Genomic DNA, 15,825 nt, shown 5'->3' with positions numbered 1-15,825 from the left:
ATCCGTAAAAAAGGGACGAAACCGTGTACAAATATTAAAGATGATTCAAATGCGAGGAGTTTTCAATAGAAAGTATGTAATGCTGTTAAATACTATAGAGTGGTTACTCCTATGTGAATCTGCATTCCTGAATATGAAAATTGGCCAGTATAATAATCAAATCTATTAAGATTATGCAGTTTAAATTTCTTCATGATTATTTTCAAAGAGTCCATCGATTCTTTACCAATAAATTCATATTTATTTTATATAGGTATGTGTGTGTGTGTGTGTGTGTGTGTGTGTGTGTGTGTGTGTGCATTTTCTATTATTGAGGTATTATTGGTGAAAAACGTTTTTTTTTACTTTATACGATGACGTACGTGAAACTTTTGATACACATGACGTAATCGAAACCTCCCGCTTCACGCTCGGCTCCTTTCGGCTCCACTCGGCTTTACTCGGCTCAGGAGTGGAAGGCTCCGGAGGAGCTGTAAATGGTAAAAGTCCTCACCCTCGAAAGCCACAGAGGGCGGGATAATAAGGAGCTCCACTTACGGAACAAGCGAGTAGGCAAGGCAAAAGGAAGTCAGAGAGTGGACCGAGCTCGACAAAGGTGAGGAAACTGGTTCCCTCGGTGTGTTTACGCGCATTCATGTCGTGTTGTTACGGCGCACCAGCAGCAATGATTATCGACAGCTGTTCGCCCGGACTGGCCGTAACAGGCGACTCGCTGTTTCGAGCTGGTTCTTTCTGGTTTGTTGCAGCGGCGAATCGATGTCTGTTTATAGCCCGTGAATCAATATTCAGCATTCCGTCTGGATTGTTTATAACACCGGAGCATTATTCAGTGTGTCCCTGGTAGCTGTCATACCGTTCCCACACAGTGATGGCCAGCAGACCAAGAAACAGTCTCTGGAAATATTTTATTAATGTCTGATGCTTTAACTTTACACACATTAAGCTGCTGCAGAGCTGTGCTCTCTTCACGGGAACCTCCATTTATTGTATTCTATTCTATACCTCAGGTTACACCAATCCTGATACTTGGTTCACTGCATGTTTTTGATAAAGAATGAAATGTACCATTTGTTTTGATTTGGCCATTTATTGGGTTTTACCTGCGCCAACGCATGTGGATGAAATCAAACGCGTTGTCGTCATACTCCTGCAGCTCTTCCATTTGAATGAAGTCCGATGAAGCAGGGAGACATTTAAAAGAGGCACAGCAGGGCCACCATCATTATGTGTACACAGTAAGCACTGCACAATGTTTCTCAGGCCTGCATGCTTTTTTTTTTTTTAATATCTCCCGGTTTAAACACCCCTGATCCTAATGAATGGCTCATCCTCAAGCTCTGCAGAAGCCCGATAATGACATAATTATCTAAATCAGGTGACATAGAGGGCAGGGGATCCCTGCCTGCTGGGATTGGGCAACACTGCTGAAGGAATGTTGTGCTCGTTGCCAAATCGCTTTTGTTGAGAGGATACGTGTATGAACTTGTCTCTTTTTCAGCACAGAAATATGTCTTCTTACATAATAGCTTTGAATGGGTACTCTACGCTATGACAGCAAAGGGATTACCTACATTTTTGAGAGTGTAATCATATAGTTTTTTTTTTAAGAAAGGACAAACTTAACTCAATGTTGGCTGATCAACAAAGAATTGTCTAAGATTTGAGGGTTTTTTTACCCCGAATGCCGACCTTTGACCTTTTTTAAAAACGAGTCAAAACACTTGTTTTAGTTATTTTGTTACACAATAAATAATTAACTTTAAATGTCTACTTTATGCGACTCGAGCAATGGATTTGACCTAATTTTCAGAAGTGCCTAAATCTTCGTAATTCAAAAGCATGCTGAGTTTAACTTGATCTGGGCTAATCAACAAAGAATTTATTCAAATTTGCATTTTTTTTTTTTTTGTTGGGTTTACCTAATGAATCTCAATATAACATAATTTGTCCTCAAACCATAGAAATGTCCCATGGGTACGTGACTTGTGTGGAAACAGGCTCTATGGCCACATGAGTTTGCAAATGCATAAACTCATCCTGCCTCACAGAACAGACGACAACAAAAACTCAAGTAAAATAAGGAATGTGGCGCAAACAATATCAATAAGTAGATATTTGAAAAGTAGTCTTTATTTCGAGTGATTTAAGCCAACCATCCACGTGTCCTTGCAGAGAAAGATACCAGTTTTCGCCACACCCACCGCACACTTTTGGCTGAGAAACCCGCAGATCCCGTCTGAACCTGCCAGAGGCAGCAGGCCCAGTGAGTGCAGACCGGCGCAGTGCAATGGCTCGGTTAACGCTGCACAGAATCCCGTCCATCGCCACTGTGAGTTGACGCTGTCCTGCACACACGTTTTGTACACTCACGATACGAAGTTATTTACTTTTTGCCTTTTTTTCGGAGGAATGATTCAGGGTGTTTTGTGAGCGGTTTGTCGGCGCTGTCCCAGGAACAGCAGCTTCTGAACGTGTCCGTTTGTGGATACCGTCAGCACATTGGCTCTAGTGACAATGAGGTAGTTTTGTTTTTGGCACTTGTTGCCTGGGAATGCGATTGCACCGATAAGCTCGTGGTGTCAAATATGCAGCTGATACCGGGCCGCCGATGTGAATTAGCTCTCATTTTACATTCATTAAAGCACGATCAGTAAGTGACTCGCATTGTCTGTTAAATGTGTCACATAATCACAGTAACATCAGCAGCTTTTTTTCTCTTCTTATCTGCTCTTCTTCTGTCGCTCTATCATTGAAATGTTATGTAAAATACTTTTTTTTTTTTTTTGGTTATTATCATTGCCTATTTAACCACACACACCCAACTTGCAGGTCTAAGTCTTTCTTTTTTTCTTTTCTTTTTTTCACACTTTGCATATGCTGATATCTTAACTTGTGTTCTCTCCTTTTTCTTCCTCCTCTTCAAACCCTCATCGTTCCTTTCCTGGCTCCGTCCCACTTCTCCTCTTTAATTTCTGTTTTTTTTTTTTTTTTTTTTTTCTTCTTTCCTTCACTCTGTCTGGACTTGTCAGTTGCGTAACAGGTAATGTTACTGTCTCGAGTTTCTTTCTCTGTAAAACCTTGATATCCTGCTACTTCTTTCTTTATTTATCCTTTGCCATGTATTCAATTTCTCCTTTATTGCCTTTTTCATTTCTTCTGGTGCATTTATTGTTCATCCGTTTTTAGCCTGCAGCAGCTTCCATTTCCCTCTTCATACATGTCACTAGTTGTTTCTGTCTCATCACCACTGCACCTTATCTGTGTTGGACCACATTTCACCAGAGGAATTAGGGAAAGTATTTTACTGCTTGTTTGTGTGCACACTTGGAAAACAGGGTTTTCTTTCAGATAATGTATTACTGGTAGTACTTTAAAGGAAAAGGCAGCAGCAGGGTCTTGGCGGCCTGCGAGGAAGCCTTAAGGTTTACAAAAGTAACATTAAACTATAATCATGAAATGGAGGAGATAAGGTAGTACGAGTTGTCTAAAATCTGAATTTCACACACACAGTCACCTACAGTCTGCATGTTTTTCTTTACTCTGTCTATGTGATGTGACATTCCTGTTGTTTGTTTTACTTTGAAAGGATGAAAGCTTCCAGAGAAGAGGGATCCTCCAGAAAAGGTGCATACAGACATTGAATTGTCATTTAATTCACTCCCGATAAGCAAGTAGCTTGACGAAGACGATGCAAAGTCACTAATCTCTACTGTTTTCCAGGGAGAGTTTCGCCCTCGTGAAGGGGGCTGTTCTCCTGCTGGAGGACGGCGAGAACGTGGGCCTTCACGAAGAGACGTCTGACACGGCCGTCTCGCCAGTGAAGCATGCGTCAGACATGCGACCCAGACACGTCCATGCCATGGTGGAACAGCTCAGACCAGAAGACACTATAAAGCTGGTAAGGTCTACATAGATAAACCTAAATACCAAACTATCTACTATCCCAAAGAGCTTCCCAGATCTTCTGCTTGATGAACAATCCTTCAACATTGACACTGTTACAAATTTGGAGGAATTTGGGAAAGTGTTTTGTTTTTATTCGTCAATCGTCCCTCTCACTTTATCCAACGTGCAGGATGGTGTAGCCAATCCCAACTGACTATAGGCAAAGGTGTACTGACAAATACCGCCAGTCAGGCAGTAGCACACACTTACATTTACCACAATGAGCCATTTAAAGTTATCAATTAAATGAAAGGTTTTTGGATTGTGGAAGAAACCCGGGCAGTACTAACTGCCACTACGCTACCATGCAACGAGGTGTTGGACTCAATGAGACAATTAAATATGGCTGGTGCAACACAAGTAAAACACACATCGGAGAGCTGCTCGGATAACAAATGAGTGATGCACATTCAGAGCATTTTTTTGGGGGGAAACTTGGTCTCACAAGTCTCTTGTCCATCTTCCACTCCCTCAGTCCCCTCACTGCTCTCTCCTCTGCCCCCCGTCGTGCAGGCGGTGCAGCTGGATTCGGCCAGCTCAGTTCGAGTCCGGTATCTGATCGTCGTCTCCACGCTGAGCAACAAGCAGGAGAGCATCCTGCTCGGCATGGATTTCCCCAGCTCAGACAGGTGTGTAACCAAGATGCAGGTGTAGTGTTCCACAGAGACTCCCCGGATTCGATTTCTGCTTCAGCTTTGACAAGAGAAAGCTCCCTCATTGTCTCCGTGTGTCCTCCTGCCCTTGTCACAGTGATCAGTGCACCATCGGCCTGGTCATGCCAGTATGGAGCGACACTCAAGTATATCTGGATGGAGATGGGTGAGAACGACCTTTTTCTTTTTCTTTTTTTTTTGTTCACTGACTGCTGATTGAATTTAGAGTGTAAAAACACAAGCGAGGAGTCTGCGAGGCTGCTGCACAGACGGTGCAGTCCGATGTCTGGGACTACGGCCAGTGATAATGTGAATGAGTAATGCTCTTATTTGTGGAACTGAATCATTCTTCATAAATTACAACGCAGATCCTTACATAAGCATGTAGGTCATGTGTTTTCATAAAGAAATATAAGTTACATTTTTTTCCTGAGGGTGCAGAAGTTTCCAAGAAATTAAATCGTGAATAATGTAATAATTCCCTATTGTGTGCATACAGCTGACATAATGGTCTTTTCAGCACAGTTTGAGTGTGTAGTTTAAAAGCAGGACTGTCACCCTCACATCTTGCTGCTGACAGGATTTAGCTCGCTTTCTTATAACCATAAGATCAAGACCGTTATATAGAAAAGTCAAACTACCAGAAGCCAGAAAAATAGAGCTTTTCCGCATATTGGAGTCATTACAGTGGACTGAAGGACATCCTCAGTGTTTAATCACAGACAAGATTCCTCAGTCACATGTTGGTAACATGATGTTTTTAGTTCCATCAAACACACAATAATATTAAAGAACTGTTCTACCTAAAGTTGAAGTTCTCTTTGGAATATGGACATTTCTACCTATTTTATTGCAATTAAATCAAAATATATCCAGGTGTCATGATTATAATTAGTCATTAGAGTGTTGATTCAGTAGGATTTTTCTATTAAAACAGTGTAACGTGGTGCCGACACCCTGCTTGTGGACCGCCGAGCTTGAACTAATTTGCTGCCGCATGCTGAGCGTCAAAGAGGATTCTGTGATGGTTGGGTTTGTCACACCAGCATGTTCGCCCTCACCAGACTGGATCGCACTTCACACTGTGCTCATATCGCCCTCCGTGTATTCACATTTAGTTCTCCACGTTATTCACAAGAACTATCGGCTAAATCACGCTGAATAACTTCTCTGTCAGACTGAGCTGTTTCCCTCTGGTGCATCTTATCAGTATCATTTCCTTACCCCCCCCCCCCCCCCCCCCCCCCCTTCTTCTTTCTGTCCTCATCAGACCTATTTTTAGGATTTTATTAAAACTTTGGATTTTTTTTGCAGCGGTTTCAGCGTCACCTCAGCAGAGGAGACCCGGATTTTTAAACCGGTGTCGATGCAGACGCTGTGGTGAGTAGCCTCCAGTAAATCGCTCTGTAAACTCCCTCACCAGGCGCCACTGTAATCCTTCAACGTGACGCCATCGTCACCTCTGTAGGCACTTTTCTGAAGCTTGCAGTTTCCGCAGGTGACGTTCTTTTCTGTCCCCCTGTCACTGACGCCAGGTCAGTGCTGCAGGCGCTGCACGGGTGCTGCGAGCGCGCGGTCCAGGGCGCCGTGATCCCGGGCTCGGGTCTGGAGTGGGTTCAGCACTACCACCAGCACGTCGAGTCCGACCGCTTCTGCCTGAACGAGTGGGAGGTCATGAACGACCTGGAGTCTGTGCGCAAAGACAGCGACGGGCAGAGGTGAAGCTTCCCGTCGTCAAATCAGCGCCGCTCCGGTTTTTTATGGTCCAAACGAGTCGAAGGAATATCTTCCGCCTCTGTAGATTAAGGAAAAACACAGAACACAAAAGAAAACACGACATGAAATAAACTCTTGTTGGGCACTGAGGAGAGAAAAGGGCACCATGAGGATTTCTTTGCACATATTAAGCATCACTGTAAGAATAATTATTATCCATTTTGTTTCAGAAATAGGGATAATCATATGCAGTTTGAAATATAAGTAAGAGTCTATATAAATAAGAAATGTGAAAAGAACGGCTATTGTAGAATTTCAGAGCTTTAATGGTGACGTTTCACTTTGTCTTCTTCAAAGCTCATCAGATCGATTTTCCAATGAGCAACTGATCAAAGGGCACCTGCGAGACATCATGAGAACCGAAGACCTGGACAACCTGACGTCTAAAATGGTGAGGAGGCGCCAGAAAGAGAGGAAGTAGAAGTGCTTGACAACAGAAATGCTCACAGAGGGCATTCTCTCAAGAATTTATTTTGGGACTTGTGGCTTAAAAAGATATCTATAGATCTCTGGATTTACCCGCAGCAGAACAGAAAAAGCAACGAGGCAGTCGCCTGCCTGTTCTCCAAGAGGACCGTGATTATAAGATGGGCCGTCCTCACTGGTGTTCGTGTGTGTTTGTGTGTGAAAACACTGAAAGAAATGAGTTCACCGTCTCATTTGCTCCTGTAGGTGCACACTGCGCTGAAGACCCGGATCGGGTTTGACGTGAGGCCCTACAAGGAGTACATCGACAACGAGATGATGCTCACCATGGCTCAGATGGACAAGCCCTCCAAAATCTTTGATTATCTTTTCCTGGTGAGCAACTATTGTGGCTTCACAGGCCGTAGTAAGTGTTTTCACCGTTGCGGTGAGAAGCGTTTTTCTTGAGCCGGTCAGTAAACTGAAGTCAGCGTTCGCCAGGAAGTCTTCATGTCGCTGTAACTTCCCCCTTTTTTTTTTTTTGCAGATGTGTGTTAAGAGCGATAGTGCTCTGTGAGCGCCTTCCTCCTCCACTCAGTCTGAACCCCTGTTTGTTTGTCTTTCTCTACTTTCAGGGCTCCGAGTGGAACGCGGCAAACTTTGAGGAGCTGCAGAAAAACAAGTCAGTGCTCCAGGCTGTGAAGTTGCCGCGGCTCCGTGTGCCGTCAAACGCCTTTCTATTGCGTTACTTTGTGACGCGTTTTAGACTGACACAGGCAGTTTGTTTTGCTGAATCGCCAGTTTTAATCACACCGGGTTTGTGTCTGTGTTCTAGCATCGGCTACATTCTGAATGTGACAAGAGAGATCGACAACTTTTTCCCAGAGTCCTTCACTTACATGAACATCCGGGTGTACGACGTGGAAGCCACGGACCTGCTGCCGCACTGGACGAGCACGTACAAGTTCATCAACACCGCAAGGTCCCACTGAAACTCTTGAAACTCAAGTCTGATCTAGACTCCTGAAAATACGCCGCAGTCTGCTGTAGTTCGCCGTTGTACACAAGCACACATTTCGAAATCCTTTTTTATTTGTAAAATTTTCAAACAATAGAATGCTACTCAAGGTGCTTCAGAAGTGAATGACAAAAAAAATAGCAACAGAGCAACAGAATTACAAGTGGAGATGAATGCATGTTTGATACAGTTGAACAAATGGGTGAAAGAGTAAACAATGCATAATCATTACGCCTCAAAAAACAATAAAGACATAGTTATTTTAGTAATTTGTTTTTAACAGACAGAAGTATATATAATAAGTACTATATATTAAAAGTGTAAAATCCTTACAGAAGTAATAGTTACTAAAAATGTTAAAATTCTAAATATCTCTACATGTTACATAGGCTTGTCTATTCGGTAGGCATGACCCTGCCATGTTTCTTGTCCTTGTGACTCCTCCAGTGGCCTGCAGCTCAGTCAGGAGGTGAAACGTGTGACGCCGCATGATTCTGAACGGTCATTTGTGTTGACACAGGCCAGGATGCACTCTTTATTTATTTATTTTTTAATTTTAAACAGATATTTCAAATAAATCAATAGCATCAAGTTCGACGCACTTATTTAGTTTGTTGCCTTGAGTTCCATTTGCATTGATCCAATTCTCATGTTGGTCAAGTATTGAAATTCTTTGCTCAGCTACAGAGCAGCGGTGGCTCAAACAAACGGTGTGTTCACATGAACAAGTTTTACTGCATTATGCAGTAGTTCCTGTGGGAAGTGATGTTGCAGTTAATATACAGTGGGGCAAAAAAGTATTTAGTCAGCCACAGATTGTGCAAGTTCTCCCACTTAAAATGATGACAGAGGTCTGTAATTTTCATCATAGGTACACTTCAACTGTGAGAGACAGAATGTGAAAAAAAAATCCAGGAATTCACATTGTAGGAATTTTAAGGAATTTATTCGTAAATTATGGTGGAAAATAAGTATTTGGTCAATAACAAAAATTCAACTCAATACTTTGTAATATAACCTTTGTTGGCAATAACAGAGGTCAAACGATTACTATAGGTCTTTACCAGGTTTGCACACACAGTAGCTGGTATTTTGGCCCATTCCTCCATGCAGATCTTGAGAGCAGTGATGTTTTGGGGCTGTCGCCGAGCAACACGGACTTTCAACTCCCTCCACAGATTTTCTATGGGGTTGAGGTCTGGAGACTGGCTAGGCCACTCCAGGACTTTCAGATGCTTCTTCCGGAGCCACTCCTTCGTTGCCCGGGCGGTGTGTTTGGGATCATTGTCATGCTGGAAGACCCAGCCACGTTTCATCTTCAAAGCTCTCACTGATGGAAGGAGGTTTTGGCTCAAAATCTCACGATACATGGCCCCATTCATTCTTTCCTTAACACGGATCAGTCGTCCTGTCCCCTTAGCAGAAAAACAGCCCCAAAGCATGATGTTTCCACCCCCATGCTTCACAGTAGGTATGGTGTTCTTGGGATGCAACTCAGTAGTCTTCTTCCTCCAAACACGACAAGTTGTGTTTATACCAAAAAGTTCTATTTTGGTTTCATCTGACCACATGACATTCTCCCAATCCTCTGCTGTATCATCCATGTGCTCTCTGGCAAACTTCAGACGGGCCTGGACATGCACTGGCTTAAGCAGGGGGACACGTCTGGCACTGCAGGATTTGATTCCCTGTCGGCGTAGTGTGTTACTGATGGTAACCTTTGTTACTTTGGTCCCAGCTCTCTGCAGGTCATTCACCAGGTCCCCCCGTGTGGTTCTGGGATTTTTGCTCACCGTTCTCATGATCATTTTGACCCCACGGGATGAGATCTTGCGTGGAGCCCCAGATCGAGGGAGATTATCAGTGGTCTTGTATGTCTTCCATTTTCTGATAATTGCTCCCACAGTTGATTTTTTCACACCAAGCTGCTTGCCTATTGTAGATTCACTCTTCCCAGTCTGGTGCAGGTCTACAATTCTTTTCCTGGTGTCCTTCGACAGCTCTTTGGTCTTGGCCATAGTGGAGTTTGGAGTCTGACTGTTTGAGGTTGTGGACAGGCGTCTTTTATACAGATAACGAGTTCAAACAGGAGCCAATAATACAGGTAACGAGTGGAGGACAGAAGAGCTTCTTAAAGAAGAAGTTACAGGTCTGTGAGAGCCAGAGATCTTTCTTGTTTGAAGTGACCAAATACTTATTTTCCACCATAATTTACAAATAAATTCTTTAAAATTCCTACAATGTGAATTCCTGGATTTTTTTTTCACATTCTGTCTCTCACAGTTGAAGTGTACCTATGATGAAAATTACAGACCTCTGTCATCATTTTAAGTGGGAGAACTTGCACAATCGGTGGCTGACTAAATACTTTTTTGCCCCACTGTATATGACAGTATATTGCCATCTGTAGAATCTTTTTATGCTTATTCTTGATAAAGGAGCACTTTTCAGAACTTTATTCTTGCAGACTTCTCAACTCTTCCCCATTTGTTACACATTTCATGCATTTTCTAAACTGAGTTCTCGGCTCAGAACTATCTCACCACAGTAATCTGGTGAGTACAGTGTGCGCTCATTATACACGGATTAAAGAAATTACAGTTCTCACTGTTTACGTCTTCTGGCGTGACGTTATAAACTGCCAGACGGGCCTGATAGAAGGAACCACATCACATGTGTGGACACATCCTTCATGCCGCAGGCTTAGTTCATGTCATTAAACCGTCTCAGGCTGGGTACTTCTGCTTTATTTCATCCAGCTTCACATGGAAATGAATTAAATAGATCATATCGTGCTATCTTGAGTTTTCTAATCGCATCGTTTACCTGGTCAGTTGAAGTTGCAAAGCTGAGCCTGTGAAACAACACAACTGCTCCACCCAAATGCAAAAAATTCACCTGGTCCACTTTGTTTGTTCTTGAGGAAGAAACGGAGAAAAAAACCATAAATCCTAACTAGAAATGTGTCCCATGCGTGCTGCGCTTCTGACCAAGTATTTTCTGTGTTGCAGAAAGAGTGGACAGGGCGTGTTGGTGCACTGTAAGATGGGCGTGTCTCGCTCTGCGTCCACGGTGATCGCCTACGCCATGAAGCAGCTGCGCTGGACACTGGACGTGGCCCTGGCCTTCGTCAGGGACCGCCGGGCCATCGTCCATCCCAACGAGGGCTTCATGAAGCAGCTGCAAACCTACAACGGCATCCTCACCGCAAGGTCGGGCATAAGTGCCGCGTCCTTTCGTGTCATTTTCCTCCTGGTTTCGTCATACTGACCACTGATTGGACAAGCTGGTTGAGCTTTGTGTCGTCTGTTTATTCGTCCATCCAGCCAGCAGCGTCACAGCACACTCTGGAGGCGGAAATCAAGAGACCAAAGACAGAAGTCTGTACACAAAGAGGTGGGCGGGAGCGACGCAAAGCAAAACGATGGAGAGGAAGAAGAAGAAGAAGAAGAAGATGAGGAGGAGGATGATGATGAGGATGACGAGGATGATGAAGAGGAAGATGAGGGGCTTGATGTGGAGGATGAAGATGAAGAGTGCCCCGACGAAAACAGTGATTCAGAAGACGGCCGTGAGGTAATTATTTCCATCAGTTTGTATGTAATCGTAATCTGATCCCCCGTTTTAATCCAACAACCCTTCTGAAACACATCCAGGTGTTTGACAGTCCTGCCCCCAAGTCCGAGACCGGCGTGGAGACCGAGCAGATCCTGCCGACGTCCGGTCCCATCATCACTGTGAATGAACCCGACAAGGTGAACAGACTTCAAGGCTCTCGCAGGAACGTGCTCAAAGAATGAATCTGAAGCTTTTTTATTTATCTGTTTGTTTTTATTCCAGGTCGCTCCAAGTGTGAATCGCAGTGGCAGGATGAATCTCTTCTCTCTGATGCAGTCCATCAGTGAACTAGATGATGATGACAAAGGGTGCGAACAGGTAAATAAATGTGTTGTTTGGTGTGAGCAACATGAACTGAAATATTTCAGTAACTTTCTTTTGCCAGAACTTCAGTTTTCAACAATGAATGGACTTAAGTGCTCTGCATTTTAAAATCACTTCTACTACAAAAATGGGCATTCATTTCGAACAGTATTCGATAAAGAGTGCGTGATAGAAACCAGAGTCAGTGTTCACTGTAATCTTCCAGCTTTCAGTCTTTAGACATTGGCGTATTGATGGCGGGTGGAAACACAAGTTGTACATTCAGTCCAAATCCTACGAATCTACTGAAAGCAAAACAATTGTGTGGATTCTATTTATTAAAACTATTACTGTTCTTTTCAAAGCTGCCGGCCAGTCCGAGGCGATCTCCTCACCAGCGGAGGCGTAGCCACGCTCGACGGGGTCTCACTCACCAGGGCGCATGTGTGGACGTGTCACCTGAGCCGCGGAGCCTGCAGGCCGGCGAGCAAAAGAAACCCTGAATGATCAAAGAGTTGGAGGGTGAGGGTGGGGGTGGAGGGTGGGGGATTAAACCAACAAAGATAGGTTACTAAAAACAAAAGCAGGGAAAAGAGCTATGAGAACATGCCAAGGTTTTTATACTATGATACTGAAGTTTTAATTTATATCTTCCAGGTCTTTCATTACATATGTTGGCTCAAACTCATATCTGATATTTACTTTGATAAGTACCGTCATGCAGTATTGCTGTCCCAGTGAAAACCTGAATATCTGATAGCTGAAGTCATTGCAAGTGTACATTGTCTTTCTTTTTTTGTTGTTGTTGTTCTTCTTCTTTAATTTATGCATCTTCCCGACCTGTCCGTCTGTCCAGGCCTCGCTCTCCTCGCCTATCAACACTCCAGAGATATCTATGCAATAATGGCTCTTTCACCTCCCTCTATGAATAAAAGGCTGTGTGCTGCTGTCAAACCGAGGTTAGGCATTATGAAAAGTTTCTCATATCCCGTATCACAGCACACACTGGTCAGAGGAAGATGATTGTCACTGTACATTTCCAAGCTGTGCGTCGCGTCAGGGCCAGTTTTATGGCACTCACCTGTTTGCCAAACCGTGTATTACTATGTGCCAATGATTATATTTAATTATGAAACCATTATGTACTACTGTCACTTTTTTTTTTTTTTCAAAGCCAACACCAGATTTGCATGAGTGCCTTCAACTTGAGAATGAGCTCTGACTCTTGACTGGTGTTTTTTGTTTTGATTTTTTCTGCTATGAGGTTATCAGTCTTGTGGACTTTGTCACTTGGTGTGATTGAGACACATGTGAAGTACCAGTGTGCATGTATGCATTGTACTGTTATACTAGCAACACATTATTGCTGATGACCATTGGTATTTGAGGGCCACGTCAAGTCGAAACATGTTGCATAGCGAGGGTAAAAAAAAAAAAGGTTTGAAATCTAATTCACGATAGATGATCTGGGTGCATGTTTGGGTTTGTTTTTTTTCAGCCTATGAGAGCAACCTGTTCAGGGTGTCCTTTTGTATTTATATTGTCACAGAATGAAGAACTAATTTTAGTTTCTGACCTGACTTCACTAGATGCTGATGTGAAACATTCTTACTTCATGCTGGTATTTCTTTTTTCTCTCAAAGTCCAGTGAACCCAAGCTTAAGCTTATTTCATTTAACCTGCATGCGCACCATTTAAAAGAAAAGAAAAGTCACATGCACTTTATAAAACCCGTGGCACACTGTTCTCACTGCCTGAGCCAACTCCACACTGAAACAATGATTCCTTAATAAAGCTCCATATTTTTCAGTGTTAACTTGTCTTCACCTCACTGTACATTAGACCACACTGAGTGAAAAATAAACGACGATACTCCAACCAGCCACTTTATTTCTTGATTTAATGAAAACACCAGGGAGGAAAGTCCACTCGTGTTCCCAAACACTTAATCCTCAAGCTACATTAAGGACTTTATCTGATGACTCCTTCAGATTGCTAAGGACTGCAAGACTGGACAACTTTTATCAGTACAGAGACAATTTACACAAGAACAGAATGAGAAAGGAACTGAGGACATTCATACAAAACGAGATCGATTCAGGTCCTGATATATTTCCTCCTGGGCTCACTGAGGAGGATTCCTCCTCCTTTCATTGCTTTCCTGAAGGCCTGAACCTGCAGAGAAGAGAAAAATTAACGAGTGAGTGAGGAGAAACAAAAATCCCGACATTCATGTGTCGAACAGCCTCTGCTGGTGTACTCACGCTATCTGAGCGGTACGACCAGGGAATGGACCGGTACACCATCCTGGTGATGCCAGCCTGCTGGCAGCGATGGGCCAGCACGTCGCCCACAGCCTGACACGCAGCCACGCAGTTAGTGGAAGCCAGCTCCTTCTTCAACGCCCACTCTTTGGTTGAACAAGTAAGAACAGGGACAGGAGAAGAGCAGGAGAAGACCTGGGCGGTGACATGATGCTGGCTGCGAGAAAACATCAGCCTGAAGAAGAGAGTGAAAAATACAATGAAGAGAGAACACTTGAATACCCATTAATATATATATATATTCCCTCTTATCTCTGGGGTCATGTCATGCATAATGATGTTGTTAGTTTGTAATAACACTGGAAGTAGTTTCCTGGGTGATTTAGTGGCCGATCCTGACACACCGACCTGTGGTAGAACTCCTGGTGGGGCCATGTGGTTTTCCAGCCGCGATCCTTCACCGCCAGGGCCATCTGCTCCAGGTTCCGGGGGTTTCTGTTCTCGAAGGTCGGGTTCACGTCTTCATTTCCATCCGCGCTGGGCTCCGGCTGAGAGGCGATCTGACTCGAACACCGAGCTGGGACACAAATATCAGTCATCACACAAAACGGCTGGTTAGTTAGTTGCTGCGGGTCCACAAACGGAGGACGTAAATGAAAAGTGAACCGAGCTCACCTGTCTGTTTTGTGGTCACATTTCTCTGGATTTGACCTAAAAACAGCCGCACACCGCGGCTGAATTCACGCAGAGACATTTCCTCCTCAACACCTCCTAAAGCCAAGGCGCAGCCTGCTCACAACTACTCCAATAGTTTGTTATTAGAAAAGCTCAAAACATTTTAACTCCGAGAACATTTCACCGTGACATGGGCGGCGCCATGTTTGACATTACATTTATTTCCGGTTCTGGAAATAGCTCGGGCAGAAACAGACGCCCGCGTCTTCCGTTCCGCTGTCATACGTTTTTAATGAACTGTGTTTGTAGATTTACCCGGTTGGATTCAGTGTTACTCTAAATGGTGAATGTTTGTAATTTAACATTTTACATCTTTCCTGACAAATAAATCCAATATTCAAATCTCTTAAAAAAAGCACTTGAAGCTTTTACAAATTTAGACGCGCATCATATATGTCTTTACTTTATTTACTATATTTCTAATAAAAAAAATTATTTCACACATTTCGAATATTTTTGCAAATCCCATGCACAATATCTGCAGGCGTCAGTTGAAATAGATTTCTGCTTCAACTGGGTTTTTATTTTGGGTAAAATAAAGAAGAAATTTAATTATTAATTTTTACAAAATCTCAAAGAAGACTTCATATGTCTATTTGTATTACTCACAACCTCAGAGATCATAAGATAAATCACAAACAACTCATCCACCTTAAGGAAGTGGGGCTCTTACTGGAAGTATATATTTGTTTAAAGTCTGTATTTCTTTTCTAAATGTGTACATTATTGTCCTTATAAGAACAATTAAATTGAGAGAAAATGAGCAAAGTGATCAAATGAACAAAATAATGTTGATGTATTTTCAACTGAAAATTTTAATCACAAATATGTTGAATATTCAACAGCACTTAGAAGTTATTGAACAGAAAACTATGTAAAAAGTTCAAATGACCTTATTCCAACTGAACTCTTGAAGGTGCTAAAATCAGTCATTGTAAATGAGACGCATAAATGATTTTGGTTTTTTTTAAACATCAACTGGTAAGTCTCAGGAGCTTAACATTTTTAACTGTAATAAACACGAATCCACTGCATTTGTGTAACATAACGTTTTTTAACCTTTGAAGAAAAAAGGACTTGAGATGTTTACAACTCACCTCCGTGTGAC

At 42.9% G+C, this 15,825-nt stretch overlaps 2 protein-coding genes across 3 annotated transcripts; one reads left to right on the top strand and one right to left on the bottom strand.

The window, feature by feature from the left end:
• The first annotated feature begins 442 nt into the window (after window positions 1-442).
• Window positions 443-13,598, top strand: LOC308111494 (protein phosphatase Slingshot homolog 3). 2 transcript variants are annotated; one of them, XM_080466415.1, is made up of 17 exons: window positions 443-595; window positions 2,173-2,329; window positions 3,587-3,624; window positions 3,721-3,898; window positions 4,459-4,574; window positions 4,696-4,764; window positions 5,913-5,978; window positions 6,134-6,316; window positions 6,672-6,765; window positions 7,047-7,175; window positions 7,415-7,461; window positions 7,615-7,761; window positions 10,809-11,009; window positions 11,124-11,373; window positions 11,454-11,552; window positions 11,638-11,733; window positions 12,084-13,598. In XM_080466415.1, the coding sequence occupies exons 2-17, from the start codon at window positions 2,288-2,290 to the stop codon at window positions 12,219-12,221; spliced, it is 1,893 nt and encodes a 630-aa protein (XP_080322541.1). In that variant the 5' UTR covers window positions 443-595; window positions 2,173-2,287; the 3' UTR covers window positions 12,222-13,598. The 2 variants fall into 2 exon arrangements, with proteins under 2 accessions (XP_080322541.1, XP_080322542.1); XM_080466416.1 differs by lacking the exon at window positions 2,173-2,329 and having other exon boundaries at window positions 446-595.
• On the bottom strand, window positions 13,591-14,895 carry mrpl18 (mitochondrial ribosomal protein L18). Its single transcript, XM_080466417.1, has 4 exons — window positions 14,658-14,895; window positions 14,391-14,559; window positions 13,983-14,217; window positions 13,591-13,893 (listed from the first exon to the last, which is right to left on the bottom strand). The coding sequence occupies exons 1-4, from the start codon at window positions 14,734-14,736 to the stop codon at window positions 13,816-13,818; spliced, it is 561 nt and encodes a 186-aa protein (XP_080322543.1). The 5' UTR covers window positions 14,737-14,895; the 3' UTR covers window positions 13,591-13,815.
• Between the last annotated feature and the right edge of the window lie 930 nt (window positions 14,896-15,825).

The sequence above is a fragment of the Lipophrys pholis genome, assembly GCF_963383615.2.
Source record: "Lipophrys pholis genome assembly, chromosome: 6".
Lineage (NCBI taxonomy): Eukaryota > Metazoa > Chordata > Actinopteri > Blenniiformes > Blenniidae > Lipophrys > Lipophrys pholis.
This window is presented reverse-complemented; position numbering and strand designations above follow the sequence as displayed.

Excerpts from the sequence above, each read along its gene's own strand:
- LOC308111494 (XM_080466415.1), top strand. The coding sequence starts at position 2,288 with ATGGCTCGGTTAACGCTGCACAGAATCCCGTCCATCGCCACT. Across the intron at positions 11,010-11,123 it reads AACGGCATCCTCACCGCAAG|CCAGCAGCGTCACAGCACAC; the intron begins GTCGGGCATAAG and ends TCGTCCATCCAG. Across the intron at positions 11,734-12,083 it reads ATGACAAAGGGTGCGAACAG|CTGCCGGCCAGTCCGAGGCG; the intron begins GTAAATAAATGT and ends TTCTTTTCAAAG.
- mrpl18 (XM_080466417.1), bottom strand. The coding sequence starts at position 14,736 with ATGTCTCTGCGTGAATTCAGCCGCGGTGTGCGGCTGTTTTTAGGTCAA. Across the intron at positions 14,560-14,657 it reads TGTGACCACAAAACAGACAG|CTCGGTGTTCGAGTCAGATC; the intron begins GTGAGCTCGGTT and ends TTTGTGTCCCAG. Across the intron at positions 14,218-14,390 it reads CACCAGGAGTTCTACCACAG|GCTGATGTTTTCTCGCAGCC; the intron begins GTCGGTGTGTCA and ends TCTCTTCTTCAG.